The 25,301-nt window shown below is 38.1% G+C and overlaps 1 protein-coding gene across 1 annotated transcript in view; it reads right to left on the reverse strand.

Moving 5' to 3' along the window:
• The window catches only part of PDSS2 (decaprenyl diphosphate synthase subunit 2), a 112,189-nt gene that overhangs the window by 49,553 nt on the left and 37,335 nt on the right, over positions 1-25,301 (reverse strand). Inside the window, exon 2 of the mRNA XM_054630122.2 lies at positions 16,198-16,329. Coding sequence (XP_054486097.2) covers positions 16,198-16,329 — 132 coding nt within the window. The remainder of the gene's footprint in view (positions 1-16,197; positions 16,330-25,301) is intronic.

The raw sequence follows: 25,301 nt of genomic DNA on the forward strand, positions 1-25,301 counted from the left end.
AGTTAATAAAAAGACTAAGCTGATTAAAAACTAAAACGAAAAGCAAAAAAATTGAGGTTTAGACAAAGCTGAAATAGCTATAATTTCTCCCCCATCTAGCTTCAACAAACTGAAAAACTGATAGGAACAAACACAAACCAGACAAGGTATGCAGGGGAGAAAATTGATAAAGGACTGGATGAGAAAATGCAGAGATTGAGAGGTAACTGAACAACAGCAGTTTAAAAATGTATATACTAAAAACGCCTCAAAATCAAGAACAACTTTAAGAACTGCATTGGTCCATTATGTAAGGTTAGGCAGAAACAAAACTGCATAAAGGCAAGGCACTGTAGAAAGCCTGTTACATTTTAAGCAATATTTTTATACAAGCATGTGTTTATATCTCTTAGCCCAGAAGTGAATATTGGTCATGAATAGCAGCAGTGGGTAAGATTTTACAGTTAGCAGGTCCAGAGAACTTACACTCAGGAGACAAGACAACACAAAAGGAATAACACAGCTAATAAACAGCAAAGAGAGTGAATAATCCTCAACATGGATTCAACTGAATGGGTTCAATATGCTTTACTCAAGTTAAAATATGCAATGCAAAAAAAAAAGATTATTCAAAAGATCTGAATGTAGACCACAGATATGCAGGACTAGAGACTCTTTCAAGAAGAAAGCACCCAAAGTTTGGAAAAGGGTGGAAGGAACAGGTCATTTGAGATAATCAGCTAAGATACAGAATGTGGCTGTGGTCAAATAGGCAAGTAGGATCCACAGATGATTTAAGGGAAGATTAGCAAAAGTAGTGTCTCTGTCAACCCTGAGTTTCTGATATCAGTAAAAATCACCAATTGAAAGAAGAATTTGAGAAAGTATGACTTCCCAACATTTTTGTCCTAACAATCAAAGCAAAGAAAACAGATTAAGTGAGGAACAAAAGCTATTTTATGCATGGAGAAGGCTGATATTAAATCAGTAGATTTGGTCACAGATATTTAAAGCAAGTTTAAGCATCTATATTACAGAAAACAAAGTCAACAGAATTTGCTGATTATCAAGCAAACATAAAATGAGATCCACTAGCCTGAGCCTAAGGAAATCCAAAGAGAATAAAGGGAAGGCACTTCCCAAAATCTCTTACAAAGAGCAACAACGGATTCTCCATCAACATTGCCATTGAAGGTAACATCAGATGAACACCCATTGCACAAGTATTAAAATTGATTAAAGCTGGGGAAATCCTATGTTTTGTAAGGCAGCCAATATGACTACCAGAATGATATCTCTCAGTTATTCATATATGAATCAACAGTGAAGGCAAGGAAAGGAAACTTTTCAGATAATAAACAGAATATGACTAGATTAGCAGCATATGTTGGTCCCTCTATCTGAAAACTTACCATTGGCCAGAAGCCCATTTTCCTTTAAGGAGGTATAAATACTTTCAGCACTGAGATTTACAAATGCATTTATTTAAGCCACCTTCTTCAGGAGAAACACCAAAACTGGAGCCATTTGGCCCATTAGAGTTACCTCCATTCCCAATGCAGGAGCACACAAAGCCACCATCAGGCGGGGAACCTGTTCTATTACAGCAGGTATATTAATTCTGTCCTACAGTGCACAGAAAATAAATATTTCAAAATGTATTTGAAGCAAGTTCTGCAAGAGGAAACAATCTACATTCAAGATTCATGTCTGTCTTCACATATTTAGGTATCCACAGTGGTAATGCAGTATTAACCTGGGAATACATACAAATATTCCCACTAAGAACAGGAGATAAAGAAAAACAGAGACCTTCTACAAAATTATTTTATGGATATAAGGGTGTGTATTTTACATAAGTATACATATTTTATTTAATTACAGTTTTCCATATAACCATTAGGAGGTTCTAGCCATGCAAGTCACATTTATTAAAGGCAGCATGTCAAATAAGAGTTGACAATTACAGGCTATATCAATACACATTATGCCAGATGGTAATGAGCCGTACACAGAGGGCCAGCCATCCAAAATAATCACACCATTTTCCACAGAAATGTTGAAGAGGTTATGGTTTATTACACAGTGCTCATTAGATATACAGTGGCAGCATTAGCAATTTTTCCTTCATTTTTGTCTCATTTAAGACTCTGCCCCCACAAGCGCATTCAAATTAGTACACAAGGTTAAAATCATTACGGTCAGTGGGAGAAAAAAAATTAAGTTTTATTTTTATTTTACAGTAATGGTAGATCAAAGGTCCCTGGAATCTATTATTCTCTCAATTATTATCTAACACAGGATACAAAAAGGAACAAAATTCACTTTCATTTGCTGTGAAGAAAGATAACAGTAAATGGGTAAACTTGGTATTTCTTAATTAATAACTCTAAGTGAAAACAACAGTTAGGTTGTGACATGAGGTGACGAAAGTCAGAAAACTAAAAGTTGAAACTGAACTTTCAGCCTTGGCTTTGAACTTTCTCATCTGCTTTTCAATCTGCTGCTTTAACAGCATGGAAATATTGAAGTGTCCAAAAGGCAACTCATCTTTCACAGCAGGTGGAAAAAACAGTTGTCTCAAATAACTAGAGTGTCATCTCTGAGAAAACACCTATAAGATGATTTGAAGTACCTTTCTGGTCAGCTGCATATGTTGACTTCTAGTTAGAAAATTACTATTGGAGACATTTATTTTCCTGCCTTTTTGTGTTTATAGATGGTATGGGGGTGAATAGATACAACGAGGCAAAAGCACAGGTATGTTTATCACTTAAAAACATGCCAATGTCCCCCAAACTCCAAGTGACAGCCAGCATTTGGGAGTCATAAAACTGTGAAAGAGAGGAAGAACTTAAGTAGTGGACATGGTACCTGACAACCTGACTGCAGAGAATTGTGTTTCCAGTCCAAGCCCCTCATTTGAAGCATTCAGTGCACCACTCGGAAATCTGGGTTTCCCATCAGGCAGCCACCCAGTTCCCAAGACCAGGGCATCCTCACACCTCCTTCCTCGGCCACTCCTGCCGAGTTACTCTGCTGTTACACAAAACCTTGAATTATTCATTCAGCCAGATGGCAAAAGAGTGAAAAAAGTATGCAGGAGACTGTGGGAGAGAAAGGTGGGACACCTGGACTCCAGATCCCGCTCCACTAAGTTAGCTACCAGGAGGGAAACAACATTACAAACTCAGGCATTCCTGACCTGGATGTCCTATATCCCTCTGTTTGGAGAAATGTTCTGAAAATTCAGACAGAAGAGTGCGTTTGCATCCTTTTAAAGTCTCAAGAGAGGCAAACCTGGGCTTCTTGCATCCTCAGTGAATGCTTAGCCAGTGGATAAAGAACATAAACCAACGTTAACAGCACATCTCCAGTCTGACAATCCACTTACAAAATTTCCTAGTTAAACTGACCAACAAATTTTACCAGTGTTTTGAAATTGTTTGAAAGACAAGCAAATTTTATTTAATAGAGTCTTAGAAAAAATGTTTACAAAATTAAAAAGAATTCCATTAATTCCAGACAATGCCAGTCTTATGACAACTGAACAGGTACTCTGGTAAAAAAAATGTTAACTGCCCTTAGTTAACAACAATATTCTGCAAAAAGGTTATCCTACCACCTGTCCTTTGTACAACTCATTTTATTAACTAACAAAACCACGTACCCTAACAAGGTGGCACTTCTGCAAGCAGACATCAAGCAAATATGAATGCTGTGCAACGTGAAACAAATGCAAGCTCTGATTCATTATACAACCTGAAGGGCATCAGGCTAATTTAAAGGTCTAAACAGAACATAGAAAACATCAAACAGAAGTTTTATAGAGGTATTTCCATGCTAAGTTTCTAGACAATTCAGACTAAGTTTAAATTCTGCGATGTTAATTCAAAAATGAACACCAGAAGCCAATTCCAAAAAACAATGCTCACAAGAAAGCCCACCTCTGCACAACTGCAACTGGATTAGAAACAGAAAAACAACTGCTGTTTCCTTAAAAAAAAACATACTATATTTCTAATAGTCAAAGATAAAAATAAGACATTGAAAATTGATGGGGTGAAAGAAGAGCAAGCCAAGAAAAGAGTTTACAATACAGTTAGCATGAAGGCCTTCCTTTTGGCTCACTGAAGTGAACAAGTTTTAGGTATTGGAAACAAGAGTCAAAAAATGGCAAGATAGGAGGTGATCAAAAGCTTTGGCAACAGCTGCTATAGCATGACTTTAGGAAAACGTGATGGTAGGATACATGATGCAAAAACAGACCGTAAGACTCAGAACTAAATAACATGTTGACCAAAACCCTCAAAAGATGAGGTATGAACAAAGGATTCATTTGTAGACTGGATGACCTTGCTATCACTACAGCAGAAATCAAAAGGAACATGATGATGGAGAAAATCACATATTTTGCTATGGAAATGACCAACATTCCTTCCCATATGATGGCAGCATGTATCAGCCAGACTGCTTGTGGGCAAGGCCCAGGGAGCCCATCCATCCAGGATTACCCATATTTGCTCTATAGCCACTCAATATCATGTATCCTCCAATTACATCTCAAGCATCTATTCCATGAGAAATTTCAATCATGGTCAACTATTTAAATACCTGCACTAAAACCAGCTAAAAAGATATGAAGGAAAATAAAAGGTCTTACAGGTAAGTGCAAGAAATAAGCTACTAACAATTAATTTTATGACATATTTTTTCCTATATTTTATTAGTTGTTTCTCAGCCCTGCAAGACTGAAGCATGTCTATAATTTTATTTGCAATGACTATGGGAGACAGTTGGAACCATTGTTAAGAGAAACTCCCATTCCTGTGCACTGTCAGCTACTCTGAGACTGCCAGCTTGACTTATTACTTCCAGTTTTTCTGTGAATTCTCTCTGAAGAGTTTGTCTGTAATTGTATTCAATGTAGCTGAAAGATAAGGTGCACTAACCTTGACATTAAATCTCTAGTACTAATGACACCTGAAATACATGGAACCTTTTTATGTGAGAGCAAAAAGAAGGTAACCTTTTTTATGCCATGAAGAATGAGCACTTGATAAATGAGCAGTCCTGTTAAGAGAATAGATTGTTCATATGTCTAACTGCACAAGAAAAAGGCATTAAAAATAAAATGTGAATCACTAGAATACAGTGTACCAGATAGGGTTGGGGTTTATTTTATAACTATATATATTTATTTTTATCATGCTTATATAACAATTACTGTGAATTCTGAAATACCCATAAATATCCAAGATAAAAAAATCCAAACATACTGGTTGCACAACCGCAGATAGCTCCTACTATGAAATAAACCTGCTGTATTCTGAACAGCTGTAACTACATTTCTGTTAAATGTAGTTACAGCTTCTTTTAATCAGCAATTAAAAGTATGGTTATCACAAGTGCTCTCCTTTCCCCTCCTGAACCTTCAATGCTCAGAATTGGATAGGGACATTAATACCATACATTCAATTTTTTTTTATGGGAATACTTTTGCTTTTCACAAAGCAGAAGTATGCAGCAGATGGGTATTGCCTGCCATGTACAAGGAAAGAGACTAATAGCTAAAGGGAGACAGCAGACTTCTCAGAGACCTTGCTCCTTACACCAGGTGTGTTGACAGAATTGCCAGCAGGGAAAGGATAATAAACCTTTTGGAGCAAGGCAACGACTGCTGCTTCTGGGACCATATCAACATAGAAACAAGCATTTGGTGCTGTTGAGGTCTGCAAAGTTTTGTCATTATTATTCGTATATACTTTATGCAAATGGCATACGGTGTGATATTGAGTAAAATGTGTCCTTTGATTAAAAAAATGACTTACTATTATACCATTGGCACAATTTCCATCTATTTTTACCTTATTAGAATATAAGGTATCTGAAAATTTCATACTTTCATTTTTTAGTTCTTTCATCCCAGAATGATTCAATCTACACACTTTAAGAAGGGATAAAATGACATCAACCAATTCAAGCAACATTAACCTCAAGCAAGTGATGATGGAGACACAGCTATATGGTAACAAGCCACCTTCAAGAGCAAACTTTATTTCTGCAGAATTCCTACCAGAGTGCACAAAATAGGATCCTTTCCTGACTGCAGCTAATACTGGAACTTTGCTAAAATTTATTTTGCCTTCTGGAAAAGCTATGAATGTAGCAGGACTTTTGGTACTAGTTTTGTTGTACGGATATCAAAAGCCAGAATGAAATTTCAGCTATAAGAGACTAAAGCAAGCTTTCCATGCAGCAGTGTCTAGGTGAAAGATAGCAACTACAAGAAAGGAATCAGAAATGCTATTTAGTATAAAACAGAATTTGTTTATGTTTCTTCCCTTTCTGGCAATAATAGATGCATAATTTATTTCGCTGCATCTTCTCTTTCCACAAAAATGTACATAAATTTGGCCAAGTCTTTAGAAAAATTAAAAACTGCAACTCCAAATACTTTAATGGACTTCAGGAACCGGGCAATCAAGCTCACGAAATTTCACATATACCAATCATGCTGGCACTGCTGATCATAAGTTTTGAATTGCTGCAAACCCTATAAAAAAAACCCATCGTCTTTCTGATTTCCCTTTTGACTGCATAAGCACCTTCTCAAATGAAACACAGTGAGAATACCATATTGCATTCATATTCTTGAAATCTTTATCCCTTGTTCTCCAGCTCCTTATTCCGCTTCTCAAATCATCAATCACTCTTATCTATGTACTCATACACCTTTATATTGGAATATATTAAAAATAACCAAGTTTTGATGTACAGCACCCTGTCTACACCACCAGCATATTATTCTGCCTTTCTTTTTTATTATTGTTTGCTCTAGAAAGATCTCAGAGCAGTCAAATTGCACATGAAAATCTACTTAAGGTTAAAGGCCAGATATCAATGAAGCCACAAGAAATATTCATTCACTTAATGTGATTAGGGTCCAGAACATGCCATTATTTCAAGTGGAAGAGAAAGAACATTGCATAATCTTTATACAGTCTCATATTTTCATATACATATATTCGTGGACTTCTCAACTCCACCTCAGCAGATGTTGTAATATCTTCAGTTACCTTATATCAGAGTACTGACCAAATCATACTAAGAAAATAAATTAATTGATGCAGTATGCCTTGTAATACTTAACGTCATATTACTACAATTTCCCAAGAATTGCAGAGATTTGTATTGAAACTGGATAACTGCATTGCAAAATTTGTCAAGGGAGATGTTAATAGGACAGAAAAATGATGGGTGGTATTTCAGCAGGTAGAAAAGCAAAGAAAATTATATAGATACAGTTATTTAAGAATTTGGAATGAAGCAATTGGTCACATTGATGTCATAGTTCTGATGGATAAGCAGTCCCCGAAGCTGTTGTGTGCTTCCATCACAGCACTGGATTGTACTTAGGTGACAGTTGGAGATTTCTCTTCACAAATACTATTATAGTTTTTGTAAAGGAAATGTGGAAGTTCTCAAGTAGAAAATTGTTTCAAGGGAAAGCAATTGTTTCAACAGCAAACACAGTTCTGGTGAAGTGCTCTGGTGTGTGGCCATGCCATGTCCCAGGAAGGCTGTGCCAGGCCTGTTACCCACAGGTCACCTGGCCTTTCTTTGAAAAGCTCCCACTGGGGTGAAAGCAGGGCTTTGCTCCTGACCCACTGCAGAATTCCACCAGTGCTGCTCTGGTTTTGTTTGCTATGCTGCGCATTGTGGCAGTCCAGTTCTCACTTCACGAGCAGTGGGAGGAAGAAGCTCCAAGAAAATGGAGGGCTGGACAGACAGACAGACAGACAGGGACGCCATTACAATTTTTCCAAGGTAAACCCTCCCTACCATGCTTTCTCTGAAGATTAGAGAAAATTACTTCCTTTTTAAAATGGAAACCAAACACACTTAGTGATGTACATGCTGAGTTTACCTTGCTCAGCTATCTAGTGCTATAAAGACTTATTTTGAACAAGATTTGAGCTATATCTCTGAACAGACTTTGATCAGCTCTAATGCGGAGCCTTTTTATTATCCTACAATGTAAGGAGAAGACCTTTTCTTGTTCAACATATAATTGCTGTATTTGCACATGCTAAGTATGCTGAAAACAATAAAAGTTAATGAAGAAAAGTACTGGTTGTAATGAATTAGTAATATTGTTAGATTTGTATTTGGAGTTGATTTTTATTGTTGTGGATGGAAGATGATCAATAGGAATATGTAATCAAGTTGTATGTGCTTTTCATCTCCTGAGACTCATCTTGTAAATGAGATGATGAATCTCACAGGATTTATCCTGGAGAGAAAAAACTAAATAGAATAATTTAGAATAACTGCTTGGATTTCCTCTCACTAAAAGCTATGGAAAAGCTACCAAGGACTGGGAGACAAAATTACATATTTCTTTAAGATTATAAAAGACATCACTGCTCATATTTTGACATACTTTTCCCATTATCTTTCAAACAATTTTGTCAAGAGCATTGTACTTCTTAATGTACTTAGATATTGAATATTTTAGGACCATGTATTTTCTCTACCAGTTAATTAGCTAAGCTTCCAAAGTACTTGCTAGTTGGGATACTGTACCTTTGCTGAAAGCCAGCCTTCCAGAAGATAGAAATAAGAACAGTTAAGTCCCAAAGGAAATCATTTTTATGATAAAGAGTCCTAATGTGCCCCAGTAAAGGTGAGGATTGATTGTTATGGCCTATTGTTACTATAATTAGAAGTCAAACACCAATTAGCAGTTCCATTAATAAGATTAATCTCTGCAATATCTGCAGCTGAGACCCAGGGCTTGTGTGCAATAAGACAGTGTGAATTTAAAGTGCAACAGCTACACTGTACTAAAACTCTCAGGCTTAATACTTACATCACACAAAAGATATCATCTCTGCTTTCTTTGAGTTTTGAGTTTCTACATACACTATTGGTCTTACTACATTTTTCTAATTTAATACTTTTTATTTTGTTTAAACATGTTCATCATCTATCAATGATTTAGCAGTCATTGATGGGGATAGGTGCAATGGAGCATGAGGTCTCCCAAACTTTGGTTCACAGCCACTCCCTCTGCATTGCACCAGGTCAAGGTAAATTCAATTTAGTTTCCATTACTAGTAAACCCAGAAAAGTAGTAATGGAAAAAAAAAAACCAACTTCTTACAAATATGAAAGTACTCTTCACATGATAAAAATCCATTGTATAGTTAGGAATCTTTTTTTTACTTGAAAATATGAAGGTAAGAAACAGTCAAATCCAATCTCTGAAGTTAACACCCTATGCAGTTCAGAGTACAGAAATTGAAAGAAGGTTAAGATCTGAAATGAGGTGAAGAGTCACACACTTGTGCTCGTTGTACTCTTGTAGGCACTGAAATCATAATTTGTATGGTCTTTCTTTGGTTTTATTTCATTTGTGTTTTACCTTTTACAATAACTCTCAAAGAGATTTTGTCCACAGATATACCTAACACCATGCAAGGTAAAAAGAAGGCTTTTGTAAAATTTAATAGCAAACAGGTCAAAGCAACCTTTAAGTGTCATTTACACTCTAGGAATACAATAAACCTCACCTCCTTCACCAAAATTTACTCATGTTTCCCATGGCTAACTAGCCAGGAGGCTTTGTAATGTATTTGCTTTTTCCTTTCTTTCTTTTAAATGGGGACTATGTAATTTCTTTCCATAGATAAACACATCTAGATTAATGTGGAGACACATTCCAGTTGGAAAGCATTTAAACAACCATTTAAAATTACAAACATCTTTAAACTTGTCTACAGTAGGAAGAAGCTGCTGACAAAAAATCACAGGTGAGCTGAGCAAGTGAAGCTACAGCTCACACAGTAAAAGACCTGCTTTCCCAGAGAGCATGAACTGTTCCTACAGCAGAAGGCAGCCCTTTGCTACTGGAGCCATCTACTCTGACTGGAGATGTGAGTCACCCGAGCATTAGCATCTCTCAGCTGCTTGGCTGCATTCACAAGAACAGGACAGAAGCTACTTGCCAATAGCTGCAGCTCTCAGGGAATGCAGAGCCAAAGGTGCATATCCTCATGCAGTATTTATTCTGGTTTTCACTCAACGTGGAACGCCTTTTACATCTTCCCAATTTCCAGAGAAGGTGTCCTCACACCTCATATGCTGTTATGCTAAATACATAAAGTGAAGTATTGTCATTTCAGATTCTTCTCACCCATAAAATCCCAGTCCTACAGCAGTCCAGGTCAAAGGCATAGGTCAACCAACCAATGTTCATCTGTGCATATTTTTGCAGACTGCAAGTCTCAAAAGCATACTATAATCAGCATATTACCTCTGAGCTTTTGACTACACTAGCCCATTTCTATCTTTGCAGACTGGAGTCATCCAAGGACCGTAATTCACATAAGCTTAGATTCCCTGGAGGCAGCCTGAGTGCTCCTCCTGCATACAGCAATTAAAGACTGCTCTAACAAGCACAGCACCACCGCTGTTACGGCTGCCATGGCATGGGTTTTGGAGAAGAACAGATAGAGCTGCAGATGGTGAGCTGTCACCTGTGAGAAATAGAAGAGATTCCCAGTGTCCCCATTAATACACAGCAATTTGTCCCTAATACACAGTGGCATATCCCTAAGACAGACAAGACTTTTACACTTGTGTTCCTAAAGTAGGTAATTTCTCACAGTCACCATTTCTAATTCTGAAAATCTTGGGATGCAAAGTTCTTTGGATACTACAGCTGACAAATGACCATAAAGATACCTAACAGGCTAAATTATGCCAACATCAGTGTAGCCTCTTGTGAGCTCCATAGTCATGAATGCACACCAGTGACACTACTAGACACAGAGCTGAGGCTACAAGCTGGAGGTAGAATGCTCACTCATCTGTTTAAAACACATCTTGATTATCACCTTGTGAAGAAGACTCTCTTCTTGAAAGACCTGACCTTCATGAAGAAAGCTAGATGAGTCTGACCTCATTGCTGACTCTGCTTTCAGAAGGAGGTGGGTCTATGGACCTCCTGATATCCCTTCCAACTTAAATTATACTGTGAACCTAGATGTACCATCGGCATCATCTGGTTAACCCCAAAGGAGGTTAATGGAAGGTCAAACTTTCTTTGAAAATGGCATAAAGCTCTTCAGAATATAGGAAAGGAAATAAAGTTAAGGCAAAAGCTTTGTTTTCCTATCTAGCAAGAAGCTGGGAGAAACCTGGATAGAACTGCGGAGTGACAGATCACTATGTCCTCTGTCCTTACAGTCCTTAGAAAGACACCTACCCCCTCTGACTTCTTTGTAATCAAAGAAACATTCAGAGAAAAAGAAACCTAAGGGTGAATGAATCCTCTGGTTAAGATCTGGATTCAAGTTTTACATGTTCCTTGGAGTAGGTTAGAAGAAGAAGATTACTGTGATATGGCCACAATGACAAAGAGCATGTGAAATGACTCTGTGCCCCCTGTGTGTGTGTGTGTACCTCCAAAAAAGGTACTCACAACAACTTAGTATTGGAACATGGCAAGAAAAAAGATTCACCACCATAACAAGGATTTGGCTTCTGCTCCCAGCTTACTCTTAAACTGGGCTTTCATTGGAATCAGCATCAATGCTGTTCCAGAATAATTACTAAAACACTATGGAAAAGGTATCTATGTTCATGATTCCTGTCACTACAGTATTGCCACCACTCTTCCAAGTAGCAGGAAGGATTCTGATTCTGAGACAAGTTTATCCAGTGAGTACCTTCTTGTAGTAAAGCATATTCAGCTTGCAAAGTGATAAAAGGTCAACTGTATCATCCTGAGGAAGAAGGTGCAAGGACAGAGTCCAGTATCGATAGTACAGAACTGAAATTCAATTTAAATTTCAATATTCTGTATTGAAATTCAGCTTCAATATGGAACGATTAGAAGGTCTTTGCTTGTCAATGGCCATAGGATCCACCAGTGTGGATGCCCAGGCAGATTTGACTGAAAAAAGGATTGCTTTAAACCTCTGACAAGCATCCAAGGAAATCTGCAGAGCTGACTCAATGGATGTCAATACTAGAGGGTATTTTTAAAATTGGCACTATTAGGGAAAAAAAAACAAAAAACAAACCAAAAAACAAAAGAAAAAGGGCAAAACAGAGAGGAGAAAATAACTTGCTGTGCTAGAGCCAAGGATGCTGAGGGCTGAAGAGATGGCCCAAGTTTGTTCTTTGGTGTCACTTGCATTCTAAGCTGCAATAGAGAGGCTATGTCAGGCATTCATTACTCAATATAAAGGCAAGGAGATCCCTCAGTCCCCAGGCAGTAGTGTCTGGCAGTGCCAGACGTGAACAGAAAAAGATACCTCTTTGGGTACTTTGAGAGAGGACCCAAGCCAGTCTTAGGATCTTCAACTGTGAGAATGTAGCTCCACCATGAAGCATAAAGTTGTCAGTGTTCAGAAACCACACGATCCTGGAGTTTCAATTACAAACCTCACTACCAGCAGCAAAGTAAAATAACAGCAAGCTGTATACTTCACTATCCAAGTGAGCTTTGCTCTGAGAGAAGGCAATGCAGTGTCAGACTCAAGTATAATCACTAGTTAGGAAATGCATCTCAAAGCCCTTATGAAGCTCTAGCCTCCTGTATCACATCTGAGGCACTCTCTGATATCATTAGCATGATAAATTATTGTTAATTCGATTCTGCCTAAACCCAATGTGAGTTCTGCTTTCTCTTTAGCACAGGAGTAAGGACTTTCAAGGGAATATGCAATGCATGCTTTGCTTGAGCACAGGCAATGACATCAACTCTTACATGATACTGTTTGCATACTCTGTACTGAGCACTACAATTGATCCTTATATTTCAATGCTTCTGTAGCCAAGGAAATATTTTCTTTAATGCTAAGAAACCAGCAAAAAGTTCTAATTTAGGAAATCTGTCCAGCAGCTGAAATTGAGCTGTTTATCATGCTGCTACTTCTCTTCGTCCTCTTTTGGGATCACTGGTGCTGAGCTGGAAGCAGAGCCAGGTTCTTTTCCTCGCCAATAGGAATAAAGTCAGGCTGCTGCCAACACGATAGGGAGGTGGCTGTACAGCATAAAGCATGCCAGGCAGGCTTTTATAACACTTCCTCCCTTATCTTCAGCATGGCTCATAAGGCAACCAGCAGTTACTATGATACCCCTGCACACAATGACCCCCATGGCCCCAGATTAATGCAGGCAGATCACGACTCTTGCAAATCATGAAGTGCTAAAGCTGAAGGCAATGCTGGCCAGAGGCAGCGCCATTTAACTACACTAGTCCTGCTCCTGTAACCACCTAAATTGTAATCCTCATTATTCTGGAAAAGATTGTTCTCTGGTAGCAGGCATTGGTTTTGTTCCATTGTGTACCAGTGAAAAACAGATGCCAGCTAGGAAGCTAGATTATCTATTTTTATACATTTAGGTCAATTGTCCTTTGAATTGACATATCTAAAGAACAAGAAAATAGGATAATTTTTTTTTCTATTCCAAATTCAGCTCTCAGGATCTTTCTGTTTTAATTTTAATTTTTGTATTGCCTTATTGTGATTTAAGAATATGAAATAGTGAGAAGAGGTTATGCAGAATGTGCCAAATTCCAGGATGAAAAGGTCCACCATGGTTTTTTTGTGCTTTTTCAAGGTAAATGGTTATCACAGTGCTACATCTTCCTGGTCACAGATTATACATTTAGTGTAGTACCAGTTACAGAGGACTGATGGAACCTGGCTATCTACTGCAGGACTGAATATTTAAATACAGCACAAGAACTGGTTCCAACACAAACACTGGGAAAAGAAAGACTGGGCTGGTGCAGTTGCTGACAAGTACTGGAACAACTTAGCTCATGCTCAGATTTCAGAAATGCAATTAATTAATCACTACTAAGTATCCTAAAATCAAGTCAGCCATATCCCAGCTAATAGTCCACAATATAATGTTCACAGCACGTAAGTATCAGGCAGTGAAGATGCTCATTACAGTGCCAGAAATAATATTTCCAGCAAAACATTATATATAAAGATGAAGTAATTATATGGCATGGCAACAAAAAGAGCTGTATAGATTACAGCTGAGCTGAAAATCTGTAAGAATCTATTTCCAAAAAATACTATCCAAAGCTGGAGACATATAAGCAATAAAAGATTAAGCATATTTCTTCACTTCTTATCACTGAGGGATATATTTTGCCTTTGGTACATATGTCAAATACACACAAACCATATATAATTACATTGCAACCAAGACAGCAGACAAAAATGCACTAATGGAAAACAACATCCTTTTGTTCGTCTTCAGGAGAGGGCAGTTTGTAAAACACTGCTTGTAATACATGTTAAAAATATCACAAAAAACCTTTAAGATCACAACTTTACAAGCTGCCTATTCTCTTAGCTATATACAATGGAGAAATGGAAATCAGAAATTAGACTCACATTTAAATAAGTGCAGTTGGAAAAGTACCTTAAATAAAGAAAGAACTCCAAAGCCAAAACCCACAGTGACTTCAGTAGAGGGCAAGAACTGACCATTAAAACACAAAATGAAAAAATGCAGCAGCATATTTGCTTGTATTTACACCATGTTACAGGACTTAAAGTGTCATTGAAAATCCATTCAAATTAACAACTCCACAGTCATCACTTCTGCAGACAGTAATGAACCTTAAGTGAACCTGTGTGGGCGTATTCAAAACTGCTTTGTTTTTGGCGTACCTTTGTAACTCTGAACTAGATATTATAATGGCTATTGACTTACTCAAACTTAGATTATTAGGCTAGATTTTCAGCTGGTTGAACTGGCATCATTCCAATGATGTCCATTTACACCAAATGGCTCATTATTAATTCAAGGTCTTATTTGCTCCTTAATGAATACTTCCACTAGTCACCTTCCCAACGGCAGCTTTAAATGCTCAAACTTTACCTCCATGGTCAGAATCACCATACTCAAGAACTTAGTTATCAAAAAAATAATGCTTTTTCTCTCCTTTTATGAGGCATACTTAAGGTAAAATTTTTTTAATCATTTACAAAACAAACTAAAATACCTCCTGTGCCATAATTAACTAACTAGAATTATGCTTTCATACAGCATCATTTGCATATAAATATAAAAATTTTACAACCCTAAGGGGACATTACGGATGAAACAAAATAAGAATGGAATTAAACAGCCAAAAGGACAACACAGCTTTCCATAACAAGCCTGCTTTACAGCCTCGTCCTTTTTCTTACTTATTTCTGCCTGTACTAATTCATATATATTTTCCTTCTCTGCTATTTTAAGATACTACACAGATTTTAATTTTTTTTCTGTTTGGTCTTTCCAATTCTATGATACTACTTCTGCATTTTGAAACAAAACAGGATGCAAACATGTCACTAAGCTTGTGCATCTTCCTTTAGTGTATTACAGAGGTCAGAAACACAATTAACAAAAAACACAACAGTCTTGTTTCCTCAACCAAGCAACATACAATTTTTCAAAAGGTTTTTAAAAAATTCAAAGTTTACAATTTTTCAACAGATCTCATGACTTGCTTCCATAGAATAGTTCACTATCAAATACACAAAGGAGAGCAACCACTGATTTTCATTACTGATGTTACTAGATTAAGAAATTTAGTTTAAAAGCTTACAAAATATTTAGGAACTCAATGAAGCTGGAATATCTCAGTGAGAGCTTAAGGAACCATAATGGCAGGCTCAGTAAACCTGCTGTGACACGTGGGAGGTAAAAACTTTATTCTACACTGCTGCTGCATGGGAAAACACCCTCCAAACAGGCTATACAAAAACTTCTGTGCTCAGTGAGACCAACTGGTGTCCCACAAGGCTGGCATCTCGCTCGGAAATTTCTACTAAACAGGTGTACTCAAATAACATGAGAGGAAATCAAAATGAAAATACTCTATTTAAAAATGTTTTCTAGCATTGGGGTTTTTTTATTCTGAGTACCTCTTAATGTAAACTTTCAACTAACTATCTCGACCCAAATGTTTTCAATTCGGTAGTGCCCAAAAACCCACAATTAGATACAATAAGAGTTACACAAAGAGTAGGAAATGGTTTTCACTGTGGAAAGCTTACAATAAACGTGAGGAACAAAGCTTCGTGATTAGGGGAGCATTGATTTTCCTTGACAGGTGAACAGGCCACTTAGCATGCTTTGATACCACCAAGAAATTGCCCATCAAATATACCCTAGCATACATACCTGGAATAAATTCCACTGACCATGTCGTGCTGCAAAGAGAGCTCTGCCGTACTGGGTCCAGCAGCTTTGGAAATAAGCAGTACGACCAAACCTCGCATCTGTAAATTGTTTCGGCTATCATAGACAAAACCCCTGAAACAGAAGAAAAAAAAAGACATATTTTCACAATCCATGTTCATGGTTGTACCAAAGTGGAAAAAAAGACTTAGACCTCAGGCTGCCATCCATCCATCATGTCTTTAATATTCATGTTAGCAGGGAAATAAGTTGCAATTATGAATCATGATCTTCTGTCATCTTTTACCTGACACTTACAATGAAATCCTACTGCTGCAGAGAAAAACAAGTATTTAGGATTGAATTAAATCTTGATTATTTTCAAGGAGCAGCATGTCTCTTGCATTTCATGTCATACACAAGTCAGGTGTAACCCAGTGAGCCTGGCAGCTCAGGATACCCCATGCTCACAGCAACCCTGAAAGCAGTAGAAGGGAGATTCTAACTTCCCAAAGCAGAAATTTTTTTTAGCTCAGCCCATCAGTACTTCCCAGCCACTCAAACCCATGAAAGATTGCACTGCTCAGATCTCAGCTCAAGGGCACACACACTGTGGTCACGTGGCATGCACCTTTATTTTGTTTACTGGCTACAGGTAATGAAGGATTTTAAGGAGGAGGGGGACAGCTGCTTGCCTTCAGCATTCTGTGAATCTGTAACCTGCATATTTCTATTCTCACCAAACACACAAATATATAATGTGTTTTTTACCATGCTCCAATATACAGTTAACAGAATGCAGCCAAGGCAGTTATACACTTAAAACTCTATAGATTTCCACAATCAGTCACAATGAACATTAGGCTACCCAGGAAAAAGACAGAAAATATATATAATGAATAATACATAGTGTGTATGCATCCTGGACACAGAATTCATAATTGTTTGTGGTGATGTAAGTACTTCTCTGGCTTGAACTCCAATTGACCACATTACTCACAACCACAGAAGTTATACAGATGATGCAACTGAATTAAAATATATTTCCTCAACACTATTTAAAACTCCATCATTTTTAAAGAAAAGTAGTTTTTGGAAAAAAATTGTTTTTTTCCATGTATGTATGTGGTAAAATCAGAGTGTATTACTAAAGGCAGAGATATAGTGAGAAATGAATAATGCTTTAATAAAATAGCAAATTATAGTGATACTCTGAACAATCAAAACACTGCTTTTTCACGCCCAGTGCTCTACAGCTTGTCAAGTGACAGGATGTTACAAAAATAGGCATAAAAAGTGTTCATCACAGGAACATGGAGCACTGGCCTCTAAATAAGCCACTGCCTGGACAGACACTAGAAGCAAAGCACTTTCTCCTGATTTGGACCAGGTAAGGAACAGAAGAAAATTACCTGTGTTGAAATACTCAGCGTGTAGCAATAGCAAAAGCAGTGTTATGGGAAGTTCAGGGGGTTTCCAACACCACTAGCAATGAATACCTTACGTTCTTAGCAGGAAACTGTAAATGAAAGGTGCAGCTGTGGGTGGGGGAAGATCAGAACATAAAAATCAAGTAATAAGGAGCAGTATGTCTATCATTGCTACACCTAATCATACAGCCTCGACATTACATATGGTTTGGATGTAATTTTAGACAGGATTTCCTATGAATTACCAATCAGTAGTCAAAGTTTAACTCCATTTTCAAAACATGTTGTGTTACTGACATGTATCATATCCACACTAAAGCAAACCGCATTAGACTTGAAACAAATAAAGCCTCCGGTGATGATCCTTTAGACACCAGAAACTACTGCAGCTACTTGACATGGCTTCAGGGGTCACATTCACATTCTGAATTGAGCTCCCCAGAGATACCCTGCACAAGTAACAGCAACACAAAAGTCTTCCAGATTGTGCAATTAGTCTTGATGGGTATGTGGCAGGAGACAGGTGCCTCCAGGGAAAAAAGTGAACTAAGAGCAACCCAAGTGAAATTGCGCACACAGAAAAAGATACATCAAGCTGACAGTCTTTTGGAAAACCTCTGCTGAACAACACAAGCGCATGCATAGGGAACCCAAAAAAACCCCTCAATCATTAGCACAATTTTGCTTCCTCTTAAGTTTAGAGGCTGGGTATCTGCAAATGACATACTTCATCCCCGGGGGACGGCATACCAGAAAAAGGTAGGAAAGTCAAACACCTCTAGGATTCCGTTTTGGAATTCAGAATTCGGGGGAGGGAAAGGCATTTACTCTAGATATAATCCGTGTGACAGAGTAACCCAGTTGAAAACTGGCAGATTCACAGTTTTAAATACAGCACAGCGTTCTCAACAAAGATTCCCAGGCCGGAGCGCAGGGGAGAAGCGCCGGGCTGCGACACATGCGCGGCGCGACAGCGCACACACACAAGGGGCTCGCACCGCCCACGCCCCCAGTGACACCGGCTAATGGCTAATGCGCTGCGAATTACACCTCCCACCGCCAGCGCCCGCCTGCTGCACGGAATACAGCAAGCAAACCTTTCGCTCGGGGCTTTGTGCAGTGCTCCACATGTGCAGCTATTTCCGTAGAGCCGTTACACTTTTATTATAACAAAAATCTGCTATTCGTTGCAAGCGTCATTTGTATTTAGATATTTAAATACCACAAAGATTTTTAAATTATTTGCATGAGACAAAACCACGTTCCTAGCACTTTTTTTCATTATATTAAACTGTGAATTTAAACAATAGAGAGGAAACATGGAAACTGTAACAGTTACCATAAGGAAAAGCTGGACACAGGGATAATTTCATGGTACCAAAAGGCAGCAAAAAACCCCCTGCACAGGCAACTATAAAGTCAACTGACTCTGCAAGAGGGTGTAGCAGAAGAGACCATACTCATGGGTAGTAGTGCTAATTCAAATTTAATTATGAAAAATGCAGAACGAATTTCCTAACAAAACTGATGTGATAAGGTATTTTGAGAGACAAAAAGGGGGTTTTAAATGTTTAGCTTATTATAAATGGATAATGAGATGATTGACTCTTGCAACAAAAAGACAACTATTGTGTGAATATTAGGAAAAGTTTTAGTGATGTACAGTTATGTTATTGTAGTTTAGATGTCCTCTGTTCTCCCCATGGTTCCCTTTTCCCCCCCGTACTGTGACCATCAGACAACCTGGGTTGTCTCGGATAAGTAAAAAGAAGGCGTGCACGTGTCCCTTACCTGGGGCACTTTGGGAATGGAAAAGCTTGCTGCTTTGGGGGTGCAGCATGGCAACACCTGATCTCCAATCAAGTTACAAGAAAGCAGTCTCCAGCGGTAAATGGCAAAGAAGAGCCGACTGGCAGATTTTGGGAGGGGCCAGGGCTGGCTGATGCAACCCCCCAGGGGTATAAAACACGGAATATCCATCTTGAAGACGAACCAGCCACATGGTACGCACGAGGGGCAGCTCTCGGTGCTGCAGCTTTTTTCTTATGTAGTCTTTTGTTGTATTTTTGTTAAGGTTTAATAAACCCTTTTTTCAAAGTGACCAGTTGTTTCTCACAAGCTAAACGTTGTTAGTATTTCCCGAAAGTTCTGCTCATGACCCAAGCAAGCAGGAGCTGTGGGGCTTGCAGCCCTTTCATCAGTTACCCTACAGGAGCCCCTCCACCCGCACCCAGGCGTGTTTGATGGCCACAGGACTGGTAAGGGCTGGTAAGGGCTGAAGCAGACCGATCACTGCTCTCCTCACCTCCTCTGGTGATTTTTACCCTTCATTTCCATGCATTCTATTGAAGGTGTCCCATTGACAAGATCAATCGCTTTGTTTCAGGCCATACACAAGCCCCGTGTAGTTAACAAGGGGAAGGGAAACAGAGAGAAATTCCATTCCCCTACCTTCCCTGTTCAGCTGTCAAACAAAAGGAGGGGGGAAAAATGATCTGTCCACACAGCTCTAATGAAAAGCAGCTGGGAAAGTCTATATAACACAACTAAAATCAATTACACTGATGAAGAAGATTTATAAGCACAGGATAGTGTCGTTGAAAACCCAGGCTAGTTTTAGGCTGAATTACAAACTATTCTGAAAAAGAAACCCCTCAATTCAAACTGACAATCCCAGATGTGACAATATAAACAGAGTTTTCAGTCTGTAACATCTCAGGAAAGCACCTTCCATTTTGCTCAATATAGAAGGGTTATCAGGATGCACTCACAGTTACAGGTGCAGGTACCTTTTAAAAATAACACAACCCATTTTGTCGAAATTAATTATAACAGACAATTCTATAGCTATCACTAGAGGTAAGGCATGGAGCTACTTGGCAAGATTCTTGGCTTCCTTATTAGAAATGCAAGAAATACCAGCCTCAGGGCTTTTATCCAATTTGCTATATTAATGACTTGTCAGAAGTAAATAAGAGAAAACTCTTTGACATACTCATTTTTTAAATGGATGTTAAACCACTGTATTATTGATGTGCATATCTGAATTATAGGATTCACCATCTGACCACATGATCACACTCAAATATGAATATATTTAAACACTGAGAGCATTCAAAGTTATACATTTGGTATATGCTAACAGCAATCTATAGCAACTTGTTTTCACCTGCTACTCAAGTTTCAAGTACTTATTAAATATCCCTTTGCATATCTCTTCAGAACACATTAAAAACCCTGACCAATTCCAACTTCCACAGCCAGATCTGTAGAGGAGAATCAGCCTTGTCATGACATGTGCTTTGAGCATGATTCAGAAGGGGAAAGGAGACACACTTACTTCACATGGAGAGAACAGCATTAAAAAATGGGATTCAAATTAAATACACAGCTGACAGGAAATTATAGAAGAGGGGATGCTCTGCCACCCACATGCCATCTCAACTCAAAAGCCCACTAGAGGTTGCAGGTGAGAACATGTATTTTAGAAACTTATTCTTGGGTTTGGACAACTAAACATCTCTTTGCATATGGAAAATGAGTATTGAGGTTTGGGAAATTTCCTTACCTGAAAAACAGGCTTGTGAAAAATGGGATGGGGCTCATCACCATTATGTAACTGACTGGTAATTAAAGAGTTTATCCAGCAAGGGCAGACCTGTCCAATGAGTCACACCAGGCTTGGAGGAATTGATGTTCCTGTCCCACATTGCAGGAATATGCTCTTAGAGCAGGTTACAAGGGAGTCTTTAACAGCTCCCCTGCCCCACCTGCATCTGAGAAATAAGGGGTCTCACCCCATCGGCTTTGTGAAGCCAGTCACAAAGAAACACAAGGTTTCACAAATGAAACAAGATTTCACAGACAAAACACCAAATAAAACCCTGGTGTGAAAAAGACAGGGACCTGTCTCTGCACTAGCTTTTCATCCAAAAGCAAAAAAAATTAAAAAGGTAATTTAGAAGCGTGGCTTTCACTTATGACACAAGGAAATCTTTGTAACTTAGTCATGAGAAAACAAGAATGGTTGTGGTCCTGTGAGGAAGTACTTGCCTGAAATTTATGGGCTCATAGCTACACATTTACAGGCAGAGTAACTGAAAAACTAATACAGAAAATGTTGTATCTGTGCTTTCACTTGGCTACACTTAGACTTAGGAGTACTTGGGAATGAATTGAAACCAAGGTCTTCAGTAAAAAAACAGGCCTCAAAATGCTCAGTTCCACAACAGCTGCAGCATTTTTTGGAATGCAGAGAGCTGTATAGATTTGGGTACCTTTTCTTCCATTTATGAAGTCTCAGACACCTACTCAGTTGGAGAGAGTGAGTAAAGATCATTGTACAAAATTCAGGTGTTCAAAAGTCCCCAAAATCCAGAAATAAGAGTGTGTCTTTAAAATATTATATATATTTTTCACAAACTGAACAGAAACACAAAGGTGGTCTTTGTTGTTTTATTTTGGAAGAGGGTTGTGACAGCGTAGCTTCGCGAACAGAAAGCTCCTAGAGGAAAACTCCTGGGGTCCTTTACAACTCAAAGTGACTCCAACTGCTCAATTTTCATGGGGTATTGCTAACAGGGAGAAATATTTCTTAAATAATGGAGAAAATTCCATCCAAAGTTTCATCACACTATTGTTTATTAAACGTGATCTTCACAGGGACCGGGAGAGTGGAAAACTGCAGTCCCAGGTAGGAGGCAGGAGGCACATGGAATTTGGTGTAATTGCATCATTCCCAGAAGTAATTTATCCCAAGATAAAGTCTTGCACATAGCTTTTTCAAGAATCTCAAGGAAAAACCACAACACCCTTCAAGACTGGAAGAGAGACTGATCTTTTTCTGGAACAGCTACATGCACTCATTTCTTCAGGCTTTAGTAACTATCCCAAATATTGCACTACTTTTGAGAAGAAAATTGCAACAGCTTCTAAAACACAACAATGATCAAAAAAGATGAAGCCTTCCAGGAAACTATAAAAGTCAGAAGGTTGAATAAAACTGTGGGGATTCAAATGGGCAAACCCACAAAACCCAAATCTTAAGTTTAAGAAACTACAGGCTGTGGATCAAGCACAAAAAAAAAATACAGATACTTGGCCATGGTAACTTGGAGTTAATTGTAACTGAGCACTTGTAGCTCCTAGAAATCAATACAGGCTTCGAATTCTTGAAATAAAAAACCACATAGTTTTCCCTGGAGTCTGTAGAACCCTATTTAGACACTTGTATTAGTCTACCATTGAGTGCTGCTAGGTTTATTTGATTTCCCAAAAAGGCAGAGGTTATTTGAATCATTCCCCTATGAAGATCAGCTACATAGATGCATATTATTTACAGGGGTTTTGATGCACTTATTTCCTTTAGGGTAGGGTTTTCCTTAGGATCAATGGGACGAGTTACTTTTAAAAACAAAACCAATAAACAAACAAACAAAACCAATCCACTAAAAAAACCCAAACCAAACAAAAAAGCCCAAAAAAACAACAAACAAAAAACCCCAACAACAACAAAAAAGCCCATACTTAAACAAATCCCATTTTTCTGCAAAACTTATCTGGTTAGATGAAGGCAAAGAAGAAAAAGATTTGCTTGGTGAGAAGAAAAGATCCAAATGCACAGAACAGTTTGACACTGAGCATGAAAAAGGCTGTTTTGAGGCTGCATGGTCATCTAAGATCTGAAAAATACCTATTATGGACACTGCAAAACTGCACTGTAAAAATAAAAGGCAGCTATAATTTGTCACACATTTGTCTCAAAGACATTGATTATTCAGTAAAATAATTATTAACTACTATTATTAGTTTAAGTAATTCTACCCTCCACCATGAGATCCTATGAGTGGTAGAGGCAAAAAGGACCACTTTAAGAATAACAGTAAAAGCACCACACAGGAAACAAACCACCAAAATGTATTTTTAAACCAACTGCCAGTCTCCACTGTTTTTCCTGGTCAGGAACTTGATTTGAAATGTGATGGGTATAGCAGGCAAGCTAACATGAAAAAATGCAGTTAGTGTCTGAGTGCAATTACTTTGACCAGGAGTAGCTTGCAGGTCTGGCACCCTTATTTTTCTAACCACAAATACTTGGACAGAAACCTAAATTTTGTGTGTCTGATTTCTCCATCAATATTTACTTTATTTAAACTTTGTGGGAGGTCTAACACCCCACTGCCAACCAGTATCAACAGGTGGACTCAAGCACAAGACTACTTTTCTGGGAACAGGCTCTCTCAGATGCAGGAATAATCTGCTAAGTGAAAGGAATAAAAATATTTTGGAAGAGTTCAGTGAATGACAGAAAGATGATTGGCTTCAGAAGGCTAATGAATTCAGACACCTCTGGAGGTTCAGTGTCACTTCAGCAATATTCAGCATTTGTAGAGCCTGTCATAAAAATGTATTTTGCGTTAAATAAACTTTACTAGGAAAATGTAACAATGAAAAAGGTCAGCTCTGGGCCATTATCTCAGACTGAAAATGCTCACAGCTTGTTTTACAAATGGATGAAATAAAAAAAGGCAAAAATATTAGCCTATGTATTGCCGTGGCAGAATGATATAAAAGGTTCCTTTAACCTTCCTTACTGAATAAGATTTCTAGATACAACTTCACTGATTTTCAGCATTATTCAGATGAATTAATTACTAATATTTCTTCCCTAAAAACACTGAAGGCTCTTGACTAGTAGTGAGAAAGAGGTTCCAAATTTTTTGCTTCAAGAGACTGCTCTCCCTTCAAGTAGCTCAAGCCAAACACATGCCAAGAGTGCCATAAACAAAAAGCTTTCTTCTAGGTAGAAATAAAAATTAGGTGTTTGAAATCCAACCAACAGCATTACTCCAAATGCAGCACCTCCACAGTGTCACTACTTAGTAGAGTTAGGTGTTTATATACAGCAGCAGCCTTTTGTAAGCCAGTGGGGGGAAAAGCACCTTAAAACATAGTGGATGATTAGCACAAAGTGCAAGGCAGCAATATGAACATACAGTCCCAAATGAGAAAAAAAAATAAACACTTCCAGACTCTATGACAAGAGTATATACTTCTAAATACTATACCTAAGGGTTTTTCAATAGCTCAAAGTAATCAAAGCAAACTTTTTAAAAAATTTCAAGCCAAGAGTGGAGACCACAGACACACTTAGACTTTAACTCTTAACAGTATTATCTTCATTTGCTGTTTTTCTCTAGACTTCTAATTCCAGACAGTCTTTTTTTTTCAGTGAGACCCAAGTGACCAACTCTGAAAATTGAGATGAATCTGGGATTTTACTTAAGGTTACGGAGAATTTTCAATGTGACCTCCACCCAAATTCTGCATTTGTCACTCCACTGTGTCAATATCACAATTGGGCTTGTTGATCTGAACTAAAACCCCTCCTTTTACAAAGATCAACCTAAAACCCAACAAGTATCTGTCACCTTTTCGTGGATGATTGCTAAGCATCAAATAAGCTCATGAAGGTACCAGCAGCATGCTTTAAATTTCTCAAGTCTTGAAAAAAGATACAGAGCAAAAATACTGGAAGTATTTTACAGCAAAACAATTGTTAGGAAATATAAATCACTAGAAAACTTTAGATATTTTCAATTCTCTTTTTCCTCAGAAAATGCAAGACTTCAGAAGGCCTGAGATTTTAAGCAAACACTTGTGGTTTTGGAAATGCTG

Source organism: Agelaius phoeniceus, chromosome 3 (assembly GCF_051311805.1).
Source record: "Agelaius phoeniceus isolate bAgePho1 chromosome 3, bAgePho1.hap1, whole genome shotgun sequence".
Taxonomy (NCBI): Eukaryota; Metazoa; Chordata; class Aves; order Passeriformes; family Icteridae; genus Agelaius; species Agelaius phoeniceus.